Raw genomic sequence first — 18,115 nt, forward strand, 5'->3', positions numbered from 1 at the left:
CTCATAGGACAATCCCACCATTCCAGGAATCAATCTGGTGAACCTCCGCTGCACTCCCTCTATGATAAGTATACCCTTCCTCAGGCCTCTGGGGACCAGAACTGCAGACAATATTCCAGGTGCAGCCTCACCGATGTTCTATACAACTGAAGCAAGACTTCTTTGCTCCTGTACTCAAATCCTCTTGCGATAAAGGCTAACATACCATTTGTCTTCCTAATTGCTTGAAGCACCTGCATGCTAGCTTTCAGTGACTTATGAACAAGGACACCCAGGTCCCTTTAGACATCAACACATTCCAATCTCTTACTATTTAAGAAATACTCTGCACGTCTGTTCCTTTTACCAAAATGGATGACCTCACACTTATCCACATTATATTCCTTCTGCCATGTTCTTGCCCAATCACTCAGCCTGTCCAAATCCCCTTGAAGCCACTCCATGTGCACATCCAAGTATTTTTTAAATGTGATAAATTCTGCCTCCACCACCCTTTTAGGCAGTTAGTTGCAGACTCCTCCACCATCCTCTGGGTGGAAAAAATTCTCAACTCCACTCTAATCCTTCTTTCATTTACTTTAAATCTATGACCTGGTTACTGACCTCTCTAATGGAAATAGGCCTTTCCTATACACTCTATCCAGGCCCCTCATAATTTTATACACCTCAGTTAATTCTCCCCTCAGACTCATCTGTTCAAAAGAAAACAATCCCAGCCTATCCAATCTTTCCTCATAACCAAAATTCTCCAATCCTGCCAACATCCTCATAAATCTCTTCCATACCCACTCCAGTGCGATCACATCCTTCCTGTAATGTGGTGACCAGAACTGTATGCAGCTCTCTACCTGTGGTCTAACTAGTATTTTATACAGTTCTAACATAATCTCCCTGCTCTTATATTCTATGCCTTGGCTAATAAAGGAAAGGATTCCATATAACTTGTTAACCACCTGATCCACCAGTCCTGCTACCTTCAGGGATCTGTGGACATTCACTCCAAGATCTCTCTGTTCCTCTGTACTTCTCAGCATCCTACCATTTATAGTGTATTCATTTGCCTTGTTAGTCCTCCCCAAATGCATCCACCTCACACTTCTCAGGATTGAATTTTATTTGCCATTTTGCTGCCCATCTGACCAGTCCATTGATTTCTCCCTGCAGTCTACAGCTTTCTTCCTTATTAAGACGGAGGTTGAGGGGGGACCTGATTGAGGTGTACAAAATCATGAGAGGTATAGACAGGGTGGATAGCAAGAAGCTTTTTCCCAGAGTGGGGGATTCAATTACAAGGGGACACGAGTTCAAAGTGAGAGGGGAAAAGTTTAGGGGGGATATGTGTGGAAAGTTCTTTACGCAGAGGGTGGTGGGTGCATGGAACGCATTGCCAGCGGAGGTGGTAGACGCGGGCACGATAGCGTCTTTGAAGATGTATCTAGACAGATACATGAATGGGCAGGAAGTAAAGAGATACAGACCCTTCGAAAATAGGCGACAGGTTTAGATAGAGGATTTGGATCGGCGTAGGCTTGGAGGGCCGAAGGGCCTGTTCCTCTGCTGTAATTTTCTTTGTTCTTTGTTCTATTATCAACCACATAGCCAATTTTTGTATCATTTGCAAAATTCTTCATCAAGTCCCCTACATTTAAGTCTATATCATTGATACACCACAAAAACTATGGAATCTAATACTGAGCCCAATGGAAATAGCCTTTCAGTCACAAAAACACTGCCAACCATGACTCTTTGCCTTCTGCCACTGAGCCAATTTTAAATTCAACTTACCACTTGCCCTTGGATCCCATGGGGTATTAATTTTCTGGCCAGTTTGCCATGTGGGACCTTGTCAAAAGCCTTACCAAAATCTATGCTACCCTCATTGACCTGCCTCAAAAAATTCATGTTAGTCAGACATGACCTTCCCTTAACAAATATGACTGTGCTTGATTAATCCGTGTCTTTCTAAATCACAATTAATTTCGTCTCCCAATTTTTTTCCAATAATTTTCCCACCACCCAGGTTAGGCTGACTGGCCTGTAATTACTGGATCTAGCCATTTCTCCCTTTTTAAACAACAATAAAACATTAGCAATCATCTAGTACCATGCCTGTAGCCTAACAGGATTGGAAAATGATGGCCAGAGCCTCTGTTATTTCCTCCCTTACTTCTCTTAACATCCTGAGATACATTTCATCTGAGCCATTTCAAAGATGCTGAACCCCTTAATATTTCCTCTCTCACTACATTTATCCCATTCAATATTTCACATTCCTCTTCCTTAATTACAATGTTTGCATTGTCCCCCTCTTTTGTGAAGACAGTCTCAAAAAAGTATTAATTAAGAACCATTCCCACATCTTACTCCTCCACACACAAGTTACCTTTTTGGTTTCTAATAAGCCCTACTCACTCCTCAGTTAACCTCTCGTTCTTCATGTATTTATGAAACATCTTTGGGTCTTCCTTGGTTTTACTTGCCAATATTTTTTCATGCCCTCTCTTTACTTTCCTAATTTCCTTTTTAATTTCACCCCTGCAATTTATACAGCATTGAGCTCTCAGTGCAGACCCAACAGGTCAAATGGCCCCTTTCTATGCTGTAACAATTCTGTGATTCTGTGACATAAGCTTCCCTTTTTTGCCTCATCTTACCCTGTATACTCCATGACATCCAGGGGGCCCTGGATTTGGGAATCCCACTCTTTTTCTTTATGGGAACATATTTGTTCTGAATCCTCGCGATCTGCTCCTTGAATGCCTCCTACTGTTTGGACAGCGATTTCCCTTCAAATAGCTGTTTCCAGTCCACGTTTGCCAAATCATATCTCAACTTTAGTAAATTGGCCTATACCCAATTAAGAATTTTTACAGCTGCTAAAAAGTAGATGTGAATTTTTTTATAGAACTCAAGATTTACATTTAAACACCACAGAGAATTTTTAGTGTGTTAATTTTGCAAAATATGAAATAACCAAGGGCTCCAAGCTCATCAATAATATCAATACTCTCTTTCAGGCACCTGAAGAACTGATCAACAGCAGCTCCATCAGGTCACTTACTGAGGCTACAGTGGTGCGATGTCTGGGTCCCATTGGTATCATTTTAGGAATCTCATTACTTACCATTCAGGCTGCAACCATTCGATGGGTCAATCGTTTCTCCGTCAATTCTAAAAATCCAGCGTCCGGGCAAGTTCACATTACTAGTCTCTTCAATGTTCATCATCTGAGAAGTTCGAGAAGTGGGCAGGCTGAAAAAGTGACTGGTATCCCCGCCATTGAATCCAGCCTGTACATTACCAGACAGAAGACAAGAATCATTAATACCACACAGACATGAGCAACGTGTCATAAGGCGATAATTTAATCAAGGATTTAAACTTTAACAAAAAGGTGTAAGTGTTTGAGAGACACAACTGAATCTGTTTTCTATCATCTCAAATTTGATTCTAAACAAGGAAATATCACAATTATACATTTCTAAAGCTTACAATTGGACTCAGCACTTTGCTAACCTGCTTTTCTTTAGTTTTAGTTTAGTTTAGAGATACAGCACTGAAACAGGCCCTTCGGCCCACCAAATCTGTGCCGACCATCAACCACCCATTTATACTAATCCTACACTAATTTCATATTCCTGCCACATCCCCACCTGTCCCTATATTTCCCTACCACCTACCTATACTAGGGGCAATTTATAATGGCCAATTAACCTATCAATCTGCAAGTCTTTGGCATGTGGGACGAAACCGGAGCACCCGGAGGAAACCCATGCAGACACAGGGAGAACTTGCAAACTCCACACAGGCAGTACCCAGAATTGAACCCGGGTCGCTGGAGCTGTGAGGCTGCGGTGCTAACCACTGTGCCACTGTGCCGCCCCATCCAGTAAGAGAAGTGCAATTGGCCCATTGACTCTTTGCCGGCTCCGAAAGGGCTATCCAATTAATCCCACTCTTCTGCTCTTTCCCCATTGCCCAGCAAACGTTTTGCTTCATGTATTTATCCATTTCCTTTTGAAAGTTACTATTGAATCTGTTTCCATCACCCTTTCAGGCAGTGCATTTCAGATCACAACAATTTGCTATGTTTAAAAAAAATGTCCTCATATCCATCTCTGGTTCTTTTGCCAATTAATTTTGAATCTGTGTCCTCTGGTTACTGACCCTCCTGCCACTAAAAACAGTTTACTTACTCTATCAAAACAATTAATAAGTTTGAACACCTATCAAATCTCTTCTTAACCTTCTCTGCTGTAAAGAGAACAACTCCAGCTTCTCCAGGTGTCTCCACATAACTGGAGTTCCTCATCTCTGGTACCGTTCTAGTAAATCTCCTTTGACGCTCTCCAAGACCCTGACATTCTTCCTAAATTGTGGTGACCAGAATTGAACACAATACTCCAGCTGAGTATCAAACAGTGTTTATAAAGATTTAGCATAAGTTTCTTGTGTTTGTACTCTATTCCTCCATTAATAAAAATCCATAGGCCTCTTCTTTTTAAAAAAACAACCTTCTCAACTTGTCCTGCCATCTTCAAAGATTTGTATACATACACCTCCAGGACTCTCTGTTCCTGCACCCCCCTTTAAAATTGTACCATTTAGTTCATACTGCCTCTCCTCATTCATCTGACCAAAATGGATATTTCCAATTTCTCTGTGTTAAATGTCATCTGCCATGTGTCTTCCCATTTCACCAATCTGTCTATGTCCTCCAGATATCTGTTACTATCCTAATATAAATGCAAAATACTGCAGATGCTGGAAATCTGAAATAAAAACAAGAAATACTGAAAATACTCAGCAGGTCTGGCAGCATCTGTGGAGAGAGAAGCAGAATTAACGTTTCAGGTCAGTGGCTCTTCTTCAGAAGGAGGACCAAGGGATTGATTAAGAAGGGGAAGATAGAGTACGAGAGCAAGCTTGCGGGGAACATAAAAACTGACTGTAAAAGTTTCTGTAGGTATGTGAAGGGAAAAAGATTGGTGAAGACAAATGTAGGTCCCTCACAGTCAGAAACAGGAGAATTTATTATGGGGAATAAAGAAATGGCTGAACAACTAAATGCATACTTTGGTTTTGTCTTCACAAAGGAGGACACAAATATCATACCAGAAATGTTGCGGAACACAGGGCTTAGTGAGAGAGAGGAACTGAAAGAAATCAGTATTAGTAGAGAAATGGTGTTGGGGAAATTGATGGGATTGAAGGCCGATAAATCCCCAGGGCCTGATAATCTACATCCCAGAGTACTTAAGGAAGTGGCCCTAAAAATAGTGGATGCATTGGTGGTCATCTCCCAAGATTCTATAGACTCTGGAACAGTTCCTACAGATTGGAGGGTAGCTAATGTAACCTCACTATTTAAAAAGGGAGGTAGAGAGAAAGCAGGGAATTGTAGACCAGTCAGCCTGACGTCGGTAGTGAGGAAAATTTTAGAGTCCACTATCAAGGATTTTATAGCAGAGCACTTGGAGAACAGTGGCAGAATTGGACAGAGTCAGCATGGATTTACGAAAGGGAAATCACGCTTGACAAATCTACTAGAATTCTTCGAGGATGTAACTAATAGAGTTGTTGAGGGACAGCCAATGGATGTGGTTTATTTGGACTTTCAGAAGGCTTTCGACAAAGCCCCACATAAGAGATTAGGATGTAAAATTAAAGCGCATGGGATTGGGGGTAGTGTATTGCGATGGATAGAAAATTGGTTGGCAGACAGGAAACAAAAAGTAGGGATATATGGGTCTTTTTCTGAATGGCAGGCAGTGACCAGTGGGGTACCGCAGGGATCGGTGCTAGGACCCCAGCTATTCACAATATACATTAATGATTTAGATGAGGGAACTAAATGTAATATCTCCAAATTTGCAGATGACACAAAACTGGGTGGGAGGGTGAGTTGTGAGGAGGATGCAGAGAGGCTTCAGGGTGATTTGGACAAGTTGAGTAAGTGGGCAAATGCATGGCAGATGCAGTATACTCTGCATAAATGTGAGGTTATCCACTTTGGTAGCAAAAACAGGAAGGCAGATTATTATCTGAATGGTTATAAGCTGAGAGAGGGGAATATGCAGCGAGACCTGGGTGTTCTCGTGCACCAGTCACTGAAGGTAAGCATGCAGGTGCAACAGGTGGTAAAAAAAGCAAATGGTATGTTGGCCTTCATAGCGAGAGGATTTGAGTACAGAAGCAGGGATGTCTTGCTGCAATTATACGGGGCCTTGGTGAGGCCACACTTGGAATATTATGTGCAGTTTTGGTCTCCTCATCTGAGGAAGGATGTTCTTGCTATAGAGGGAGTGCAACGAAGGTTTACATAGAAACACAGACTTATTCCTGGGATGGCGGGAGTGACGTATGAGGAGAGATTGAGTCGGTTGGGATTATATTCACTGGCGTTCAGAAGAGTGAGGGGGGACCTCAAGGAAACCTATAAAACAGGACTTGACAGGGGACAAGCATGAAGGATGTTCCCGATGTTGGGGGAGTCCAGAACCAGGGGTCATAGTCTCAGGATTCGGGGTAAACCTTTCAGGACTGAGATGAGGAGAAATTTCTTCACCCAGAGAGTGGTGAACCTGTGGAATTCGCTAACACAGAAAGCAGTTGAGGCCAAAACATTGAATGTTTTCAAAAAGGAGTTAGATGTAGCCCTTGGGTCTAAAGGGATCAAAGGGTATGGGGCGAAAGCAGGAACAGGTTACTGAGTTGAATGATCAGCCATGATCATAATGAATGGCGGAGCAGGCTCGAAGAGCCGAATGGCCTACTCCTTCTCCTATTTTCTATGTTTCCCTTCACAGATGCTGCCAGACCTGCTGAGTATTTTCAGCATTTTTTTGTTTTTATTATCTGTTATTATCCTCCTCGCTATTTATTACATTTGAGTTTCATGTCATCTGCAAACTTTGAAATTTTGCCCTGTAAACCCAAGCCCAGGTCATTAATATACACCAAAAGGAGTAGGAGTTCCAACAATGACCCCTCCTGAACACCACTGTATACTTTCCTCCAATATGAAGAACAGCCATTCACCACTATCCTCTGTTTTCTGTTTCTGAGCCAATTTCATTTGCACACTGCCATTGTCTTTTAGTACATGGGCTTCAATTTTAACTACTAGTCAACTATGTGGTACTTTGCCAAATGTCTTTTGTTAGTCCACATACACAACGTCAGCTGCAATACCCTCCTCAACCCTTTCAGTTACATTTGTGTTGCCAGGGATATATTATACTTAACCTATTTTAGTTTTAGTTAAATCCGTTAGACCTTTGACCCATTTTCTCAGTATCCAATCCCACCATATTATTTCATTCACTTTGCAAAACTAATTTAGTACATGGGGAGCAGGGGAGAAAATTTGACCTGCGCTGCTGAGCCCCCAACTCCCGTTAGCGGGTCTCCTCCACTTGCAGTCCCTGTTGTCCAGTAAATATCAGCATAGTTAAACATGGCAAAGGAGGTTTTTTCATCCGTAATCAGCACACACTGGAAGGTGTTCACCTATCGATCACAGATCACAGGGGTTAGAGAAAAGCATCACAAATCCAGTCTAAGCAAAAGGCTGTTTATAACCACATTGGAGTAGCTCATACAACTCAGTAGGGATTAACAGTGTCGCTTAAATTTACATAGATTGTCCCTCCCAGTAATTGGCTAAATGGCTATTTTAATCTGCAGTGAACATTATCCATCAGTTGAAAATAGGTGATTACTGTTGGAATGTGGTTTAATGTCATGAACTGCATGGGATACGCATCACTGTAATAATCAGGATTAGTAAATAAATTGTCTCGACAGGGGGAGCCCAGCTCATCCCAGAGCAGTAAGGAAATTTGCTGTTTGAACTGTAGTTTGGTCGGAAAGATGATTTATAGGTTTAAAAAAACAAAATTAGAGGCTCTTTGGCTGAATGCACTAAGTATTTGTAACCAGATAGATGAACTAGTGGCACAAATAGAGACAAATGTTTTTGTAATTTTTTTTATTCATTCGGGGGATGTGGGCATCACTGGCCAGGCCAGCATTTATTTCCCATCCCTAATTGCCCTTGAGAAGGTGGTGGTGAGCTGCCTTCTTGAACCACTGCAGTCCATGTGGGGTAGGTACACCCACTGAGCTGTTAGGAAGGGAGTTCCAGGATTCTGACCCAGCAACAGTGAAGGAACGGCGATATAGTTCTAAGTCAGGATGGTATGTGACTTGGAGGGGAACTTGCAGGTGGTGGTGTTCCCATGCATGGTAGAGCTTGCAGGTTTGGAAGGTGCTGTCGAAGGAGCCTTGGTGAGTTGCTGCAGTGCATCTTGTTTATGGTACACACTGCTGCCACTGTGCATCCGTGATGGAGGGAGTGAATGTTGAAGGTGGTGGATAGGGTGCCAATCAAGTGGGCTGCTTTGTCCTGAATGGTGTCGATCTTCTTGAGTGTTATTGGAGCTGCACTCATCCAGGCAAGTGGAGAGTATTCCATCACACTCCGGACTTGTGCCGTGTCGATGGCGGACAGGTGTTGGGGAGACAGGAGGTGAGTTACCCGCTGCAGAATTCCGAGCCTCTGACCTGCTCTTGTAGCCACAGCATTTATGTGGCTGGTCCAGTTCAGTTTCTGGTCAATGGTGACTCCCAGGATGTTGATAGTGGGGGATTCAGCGATGAAACATAGAAACATAGAAAATAGAAGCAGGAGTAGGCCATTCGGCCCTTTGAGCCTGCTCCGCCATTCATTATGATCATGGCTGATCATCCAACTCAGTAGCCTGCTCCCACTTTCGCCCCATACCCTTTGATCTCTTTAGACCCAAGAGCTATATCTAACTCCTTCTTGAAAACATACAATGTTTTGGCCTCAACTGCTTTCTGCGGTAGAATTTTATAGGTTTCTATGAGATCCCCCCTCACTCTTCTGAACTCCAGCGAATATAATCCCAACCGACTCAATCTCTCCTCATACGTCAGTCCCACCATCCCAGGAATCAGTCTGGTAAACCTTTGCTGCACTCCCTCTATAGCAAGAACATTCTTCCTCAGATAAGGAGACCAAAATTGCATAAAATATCCCAGGTGTGGCCTCACCAAGGCCCCGTTTAATTGCAGCAAGACATCCCTGCTCCAGTACTCGAATCCTCTCACTATGAAGGCCAACATACCATTTGCCTTTTTTACCGCCTGTTGCACCTGCATGCTTACCTTCAGCAACTGGTGTACGAGAACACCCAGGTCTCGCTGCATATTCCCCTCTCTCAGTTTATAGCCGTTCAGATGATAATCTGCCTTCCTGTTTTTGCTACCAAACTGGATAACCTCACATTTATCCACATTATTCTGCATCTACCCACTCACTCAACTTGTCCAAATCACCCTGAAGCCCAGTTTTGTGTCATCTGCAAATTTGGAGGTATTACACTTAGTTTCCTCATCTAAATCATTAATGTATATTGTGAATAGCTGGGGTCCTAGCTCCGATCCCTGCAGTACCCCACTAGTCACTGCCTGCCATTCAGAAAAAGGGACTTTGTCGAAAACCTTCTGAAAGTCCAAATAAACCACATCCACATCCACTGGCTCCCCCTCATCAACTCTAGTAGTTACATCCTCAAAGAATTCTAGTAGATTTGTCAAGCATGATTTCCCTTTTGTAAATCCATGCTGACTCTGTCCGATTCTACCACTGTTTTCCAAGTGCTCTGCTATAAAATCATTGATAATGGACTCGAGAATTTTCCCCACTACTGACGTCAGGCTGACTGATCTATAATTTCCTGCTTTCTCTCTACCTAAAGCGGTGGTGTCACGATTTTGACCCAGCAACAGCAAAGGTTAGGCGATATAGTTCCAAGTCAGGATGACATGTGACTTGGAGGGGCACTTGCAGGTGGTGGTGTTCCCATGCATCTGCTGCCCTTGTCCTTGTAGGTGGTGGAGGTCGCCGGTTTGGAAGGTGCTGTCGAAGGAGCCCTGGCGAGTTACTGCAGTGTATCTTGTCGATGGTACACACTGCTGCCACTGTGCGTTAGTGGTGGATGGGCAGCAATCAAGTGGTTTCCTGGATGGTGTTGAGCTTCTTGAGTGTTATTGGAGCTGCACTCACCCAGGCAAGTGGAGATTTTTCCATCACAGTCCTCACTTGTGTCTTGTAGATGGTGGACAGGCTTTGGGGAGTCAGGAGATAGAGTCAGATCATTTATGACACAGAAGGAGGCCATTCAGCCCATTGAGTCTATGTTGGCTCTTCCTAGTGCAATCCAATCAGTTCCATTCCCCCATAGCCCTGCAAGTTTATTTCCTTCAAGTGCCCATCCAGTTGAAATCATTGATCTTCCCTGCTTCCACCACCCCCTGTATTCAGCGAGTTCCAGGTCATTACCATTCACTGAGTAAAAACAATCTTCCTCACATTCCCCTGCATCTCTTGCTCAAAACTTTAAATCTGTGCCCCTACCCCTTGTTCCATCAACCAATGGGAACAGTTCTTCCTCGTCTACCTTACCTAAACCTATCATAATCTTGTACACCTCTATCAAATTCCCCCTCAATCTCCTTTCTTCCAAGGAGAACACACCTAGCTTCTTCAGCCTAACCGTGTAGTTAAAATCCCTCATCCCTGGAACCATTCTGGTAAATCTCCTCTGCACCCTCTCAAGGACCCTCACATCCTTCCTAAAGTGTGGTGACCAGAACTGGACAAAATACTCTTGTTGGGACCTAACTAGAGCTTTATAAAGGTTCTGCATAACTGCCCTGCTTTTTTACTCAATACTTCTATTTATGAAGCCCATGTGCTTTGCTAACTATTCTCTCAATATGCCCTTCCACCTTCAAAGACCCATGCACATGCACCCCTAGGTCCCTCTGTTCCTGCCCATTCTTTAAATTAAAATAAGTTTGGTTCAAATGTTGCCATCTATATTGCCTCTCCCTAGCCCTTCCACAAAATACATCACCTCACACTTCTCTGTATTAAATTCCATCTGCCACGTGATTGCCCATTCTGTTAGACTATGTCTTGTTGCAGTCAATTTGTATCATCCTCAATCTTTGCCACTCCTTCAAGTTTAGTATCCTCATAGGTGAGGTACCAGATGATTGGAGGTCTGCGAACGTTGTACCATTGTTTACAAAGGGTGCAAGGGACAGACCAAATAATTATAGGCCGGTCAGTCTGATCTCGGTGGTGGGTAAATTGTTACAATCTATTCTGAAGGACAGGATAAACTGCCACTTAGAAAGGCATGGATTAATCAGGGATAGTCAGCATGGATTTGTTACGGGAAGGTCATGTATTACTAACTTACTGGAATTCTTTGAGGAACTAACAAGAAAGATTGATGAGAGTAGTGCAGTGGATGTGGTCTACATGGATTTTAGTAAGGCATTTGTCAAGGTCCAGCATGGCAGACTGGTCAGTAAAATGAAAGCCCATGGGATACAGGGGAAGGTGGCAGGTTGGATCCCGAATTGGCTCAGGGACAAGAAACAAAGGGTAGTAGTCGATGGATGTTTTTGCGAATGGAAAGCTGTTTCCAGTGGTGTTCCACAGGGCTCAGTGTTGGGTCTCTTGCTGTTTGTGGAATATATTAATGATTTGGACTTAAATGTGGGAGGCATGATTGGGAAATTTGCTGATGAAACAACAATTGGCCGTGTAGTTGATAGTGAAGAGGGTAGCCGTAGACTCCAGAAAGATATCAATGGTTTGGTTGAGTGAGTGGAAAAGTGGCAAATGGAATTCAATCCGGAGAATTGTGAGGTAATGCATTTGGTGAGGGCAAATAAAGTAAGGGAATACACAATAAATGGGAGGATATTGAGAGGGGTAGTTGAAGGGAGAGACCTTGGAGTGTATGTCCACAGGTCCCTGAAGGTGGTAGGACAGGTAGATAGAGTGGTGAAGAAGGCATATGGAATACTTTCCTTTATTGGCTGAGGTATAGAATACAAAAGCAGGGATGTAATGCTGGAACTGTATAAAACGCTGGTTAGGCTGGAGTATTGCGTACAGTTCTAGTCACCACATTACAGGAAGGACATAATTGCTCCGGAGAGAGTAGAGGAGATTTACAAGAATGTTACCAGGGCTTGAAAGTTGCAACTATGAGGAAAGATTGGATAGTTGAGGGTTGTTTTCCTTAGAACAGAGGAGGCTGAGGGGTGACTAAATTGAGGCGTGCAAAATTATGAGGGGCCTAGATAGAGTAGACAGGAATGACCTGTTTCCCCTAGCGGAGAGGTCAATTACCAGGGGGCCAGATTTAAGGTGATTGGTAGAAGGGTTAGAGGGGATATGAGGCAAAACTTTTTCACCCAGAGGATGGTGTGTGTCTGGAATTCACTGCCAGGAATGGTGGTGGAGGCAGAAACCCTCAATTCTTTAAAAAGGTACCTGGACATGCACCTGAAGTGCTGTAACCTGCAAGGATATGGACCAGGTGCTGGAAGGTGGGATTAGATTGGGCGTCTAGTTTTTTCGGCCGGCACAGACATAACGGCTGAATGGCCTCCTTCTGTGCCGTAATTTTTCTACAGTTCTATGGTTCTATTGGCAAACTTTGAAATTCTACTCTGCATTCCAAGATCCAAGTCATTTGTCTCGCAAAGGGAAAGGTATAGACTGTACGCAACCAGTGTTTGCAAAACTCAAAACACAGTGTCCAACATTAGATGTGATTGCACGATTAAACAACGTTTACTAAATAATCCACAGTGTGCTAAGAATTATGCTGACAACCAATTTAAGATTGTCAGTGGGGCTCGCAGTGTGGTGCATTTGCGCGTGCTGGAAGCTACATATATTAATACACAGGGCCCTGTTCTTTGCAGACAGAAAGAATATGTACAAACATTGTGCCTGTTTCAGCTGAACAAAATAAGTAAGTGATAGTCATTCGCTGGTTCATTTGTCAGGCCAATGCCTTGACCAATCAGAGTCAAGCTGCCTAGTTTAAATTTCAAACAAAGCTTGGCAGTTAACTGTCAGTCACTGTAAACTGGTGCATTCTCTATGACAACGCCTCTACCAATCAGAGTTCACTTGCCAACCAATCAGCACTCTCTTCTCATGCAGTATAATTTGTTGTTTTCCCTTACATTGGTTATTCTTGCGGATTGTCCTGATGAGTGCAAGACAAAAAGCTTCAACAACATATATCTATTTTCAGCAATACTCAAATTCTGTCCTACTAAATGACTATCATTTATATATATCAAAAAGGCAGTGGTCCTAGCACTGATCCTTGGTGAAACACCACCGTCTACCATCCTCTAGTCTGAAAAACAATCATTTATCATGACTTGCTGTTTTTTGTCCTTTAGCCAGTTTTTTTTTAATCCAAGCTGATGCGAACCCTTCCTATTCCATGAGCCTCAATTTTGTTAACTAGCCTTTTATGTGGTACTTTGTCAAAGGCGTTCTTAAAATCCATATAGGCAACACCTATTGCATCCCTTCATCAACCCTCTCTGTTACTTCATCAAAAAAATTCAAACACGATCTGCCTTTTACAAATCTGTACTGGCTCTCCTTAATTAACTCAAACCCCTCCAAGTACCTGTTGATTTTTTCCCCTGATTATTGTTTCTAAAACCTTACCCACCACTGATGTTAAATTGACTGACCTGTAGTTAGTAGGAGTGCCCTTACACACTTTCTTGAATAAGGATGGCACAATCCTCTGACACCTCCCCAGTATCTAGGGCTTATTTGGAAGATTATGGCAAGTCCTTTTGCCTTCTCCACCCCCACTTCCTAAGCAACCTGGGATACAAGCTATCTGGACCAGGCAGTTTACCTACTCTAAGGATAGCCAGCTTTTCCAGCACCTCCTGTCTCTCAATTTTCACCCATCCTGTTATCATGTCCACTTTGACCAATATTTTGTCAGCATCCTCTTCCTTAGTAAACACCGATACAAAGTATTCATTTAGTATTCTAGCCTTACCCTGCACCTCTAAGCTTATATCATCCTCTTTGTTCCTAATAGGACTCACTCTGCACTTTACTACCCACTTACGATTTCTATTCCATCGACCATCGCCAGTGGGAAGCATAGGCCATAGATTGTGATGCCTGGAGATGCCATATTGGGAGTGCTACAGACATCTTTGAGACTGAGTGAAGAACCAGCATGAAAGAGAAAAGGAGAAGGATAGATCCAATTGCCCCCCGCAGCGACTCCACCTTCACTTGCACCCGCTGTGGGGGAAACTGCCGATCACAGATAGGCCTGACTAACCACCAGCGGGCCTGCAACTCATGACTACAACCTTCCCAAAACCTTTGTCTGCGAAGAAATGCCATCACAGACAGACACACTATTTACATGCCAGAAGAAGATTTTTACGTTCTCTTTTATGTTGACTGCCATTCTATTCTCATTCTCTCCTTGTCAATCTTATTTTCCTCTTCACTTCCCCTCTTAACTTAATGTACATGCATCATATACCCTTTTTTTGTTTCATCATATTCTCTATCTCCCTCATCATCCAAGGAACCATGGCTTTGGTTTCCTTACCTTTTGCTGGTGTTGGAATGTACCTCGCCTGTACCTGAAACATCTCCTCAAAGAATACCCATTGTTCCATTAGTCTGTCAATCTTTGGTCTATACTCTCTGGAGTTTAGAAGAATGAGACATGATCTCATTGAAACATACAAGATTCTGAAGGGGCTGGATAGGGTAGATACTGAGAAGTTGTTTCCTGTGGCTGGAGGATCTAGAACACAGGGGTACAGCCTTAGGATAAGGGTTCAGTCATTTAGGACTGTGGTGAGGAGAAATTTCTTCACTCAAAGGATTGTGAATCTTTGGAATTGTCTGCCCCAGAGGATTGTGGATGATCCATCATTGAATATATTTAAGGCTGAGATAGATTTTTGGTCTCCCAGGGAATATGGGAAGTGGAGGGAAAGTTAATTTGAGGCAGAAGTTTGGCCATGATTGTATTGAATGGCGGAGCAGACTCAAAAGGTCTTATTGGTCTATTTCTGTTCCTATTTCTTATGTTCTTAAGTAATCCATTCCATGACACTATCCGAGATAACAGGAACACATGTCCCGCTAGTGATTGGAGCACAGCTTTTCCATCCAAAGGATTCAGCTCGCCACCCAAATAATTACTGCAGACCCAAAAGGTTACCCCCCTGTATAAAAAAATGTTAACCTCTCCACCCATTGTTTCACAGCGAGTTGCAATTACCGGTGTTGTGGAGCTGCCTCCATAGAAGGTTACTTTGTACCAGGTGGCGATGAACACCCAGGTAGCTGAGAAGGAAGTCTGATCCTTGAAGCTCTGCCTGATATCCTTGGTGGCTCTTTGCAGGATGCTAGGCTCAGTGCTCTCCCTGTAGTACACATTCCCCTTGATTCCATTATGAACATCAGCCCAAAAAGGAGCAATGAACGATCGACCATCAGAAAGAGGGAAAGCTTCAGGGGTAAACTGGCTGACTTGTACAGTGAAGGATATCACACCATTGTTATTCACCTGACAGATAGGATACAAAATTCATTAAATGTGTGCTCTTCAGACTGTAGACAATATCTCTTGGTGATACAAGCAGCCAAATATCACTGGTTTACGTGGAGTTACATCTTGTTCTGGTCGACTGAACTCATTTTCAAACTTAAGTGACATGATTCCAAGATATAGTTTGCAAAAAACCCCATAAATTTTAAGAAATAATGTGCATCACTTTATATCCTGTGGTATCGCGACATTTCCTAATACAAACCGATTACTCACATGCAGAGATCTCTGTCCCATTGCAAAAAACGGGAAAGTTATTGATAGAGGGATTTCCGGTGATCCGCCATCATCTACCTTCGGAGTTTCGCTATCCATGTTCCTGGTTCCAAACCGATACAATAACTCTAAACACAACACTGGAAAAGAGATAGAGCTTGATGGAAAAGGAGAACATTAACACACAAAACACTCTGGAACTTTCTCAAAATCACTGACCTCCATTGCAGGTTACTGTCAGAATGCTGTAAATTCGCACAGCCAGAGAACTGGGAATCATGTTCCTGCAACAGAAAAGGCGGGATATTTGGGTATATGGATATATAGCTTCCTTTATTATCAAAATAATATTTCCCTTCCACTGCAGTACTTTTTGCAGCAAGCTCTGTTGTGTCCTTCCCTTCCAATACCTTCTATCTTAGCCCAGTATCCAGTTTATCTTCAAACTCTCCATCTCATCCAGTCGGTAAGGCTCACTTGCTGCTCTCAAGAATCTCTTTGTACTCAACATCTGTTTATCTAGCTTCCGTCTGGTTTCCATTCTAGCTGGGACTGTGACTGATTGTCTCTCTCCGCAGGTACCATCCCTTCTCTCTTTAAAACTACCATTACCTCTGCCTTCAGAAAACTCCACACTTGAGCCTTCTGTCTGTCAATTACTACTCAATCTTCAACTTCCCTTTCTTTCACTATCCTTAAACATGGAGCATCCCAGCTCTGTGTCCACCTCTCCTGTAATTCACTGTTCAAATCTGTTCAGTCTGACTTCTAACCCTCTCACAGAATCAGGATGGCCCTTTCGTAAACCCATGCTGATTTTGTCCAATCCCATTTATGCTTTCTAGGTGTTCTGCTATCGCATCCTTTATAATAGACTCCAGCATTTTCCCCACTACTGATATAAGGCTATCTGGTCTGTAATTCCCTGTTTTTCTCTCCCTTTTTTAAATAGTGGGGTTACATTTGCCACCCTCCAATCTGTAGGAACTGCTCCAGAGTCTATAGAATTTTGGAAGATGACCACCAATGCATCCACTATTTCCAGGGCCACTTCCTTTAGTACTCTGGGATGTAGATTATCAGGCCCTGGGGATTTGTCAGCCTTTAACCCCATTAATTTCCCTAGCACTTTTTTTTTACTAATACTGATTTTCTTTAGTTCCTCCCTCTCGTTAGACTCTTGTTCCCTAACATTTCTGGGAGGTTATTTGTGTCCTCCTTTATGAAGACAGAACCAAAGTATGTGTTTAATTGTTCTGCCATTTCTTTGTTCCCCATTATAAATTCCCCTGTTTCTGACTGTAAGGGACCTACATTTGTCTTCACTAATCTTTTCCTCTTCACATATTGATAGAAGCTTTTACAGTCAGTTTTTATGTTCCCCACAAGTTTACTCTCATGCTCTATTTTCCCCCATTTAATCAACTTCCTTGTCCTCCTTTGCTGAATTCTAAACTGCTTCCAATCCTCAGACTTGCTGCTTTTTCTGGCAATTTTATATGCCTCCTCTTTGGATTTAATACTATCCCTAATTTCTTTTGTAAGCCATGGTTGAGCCACCTTTCCAGTTTTATTTTTGTGCCAGACAGGAATGAATAATTGTTGTACTTCATGCACATGTTCTTTAAATATTATCCATTGCCTATCCACCGTCAACCCTTTTTAGTAAAGTTCCCCAATCCACCATAGACAACTTGAGCCTCGAACCTTTGTAGTTTCCTTTATTTAGATTCAGGACCCTAATTTCAGATTCAACGACTTCATTCTCCATCTTAATGAAGAATTCTTCATCATGTTATGGTCACTCCTCCCCAAGGGACCTCGCACAATAAGATTGTTAATTAATCCTTTCTCATTGCACAATACCCAGTCTAGGACAGCCTGTTCTCTAGTCAGTTCCTCAACATATTGGTCTAAAAAAACCATACGTACACACTCCAGGCAATCCTCCTCCAAATTATTGCTAATTTGGTTTGACCAATCTATATGTAGATTAAAGTCACCCATGATTACACTTATACCCTTATTGCATGCCTCTCTAATTTCCTGTTTAATGCCATCCCTTACATCTCCACTACTGTTTGGGGGCCTATAGACAACCCCCACCAACGTTTCTGCCCCTTGGTGTTTCTTAGCTCCACCCATACAGATTCTACATCATGATTTTCTGAGCCAATATCCTTCCTCACTATTGCATTGATTTCCTCCTTTACTAACAATGCTAGCCCTCTTCCTTTTACTTTTTGCCTGTCCTTCCTAAATATTGAATACCCCTGGATGTTCAGTTCCCATCCTTGGTCACTCTGCAGCCATGTCTCCGTAATCGCTATTATATCATAACCGTTTATATCTATTTGCGCTGTTAATTC

The 18,115-nt window shown here is 42.7% G+C and overlaps 1 protein-coding gene across 1 annotated transcript in view; it reads right to left on the minus strand.

The window, feature by feature from the left end:
• The window catches only part of tecta (tectorin alpha), a 113,225-nt gene extending 97,207 nt beyond the window's left edge, over window positions 1–16,018 (minus strand). The window contains exons 1-5 of the mRNA XM_068054277.1: window positions 15,966–16,018; window positions 15,747–15,886; window positions 15,201–15,488; window positions 7,375–7,512; window positions 3,125–3,290 (exon numbers count right to left, since the gene is read on the minus strand). Coding sequence (XP_067910378.1) covers window positions 3,125–3,290; window positions 7,375–7,512; window positions 15,201–15,488; window positions 15,747–15,845 — 691 coding nt within the window. The 5' untranslated portion in view covers window positions 15,846–15,886; window positions 15,966–16,018. The remainder of the gene's footprint in view (window positions 1–3,124; window positions 3,291–7,374; window positions 7,513–15,200; window positions 15,489–15,746; window positions 15,887–15,965) is intronic.
• Window positions 16,019–18,115: the final 2,097 nt, after the last annotated feature.

The sequence above is a fragment of the Heterodontus francisci genome, chromosome 22, assembly GCF_036365525.1.
Source record: "Heterodontus francisci isolate sHetFra1 chromosome 22, sHetFra1.hap1, whole genome shotgun sequence".
In the NCBI taxonomy this organism is placed as follows: Eukaryota; Metazoa; Chordata; class Chondrichthyes; order Heterodontiformes; family Heterodontidae; genus Heterodontus; species Heterodontus francisci.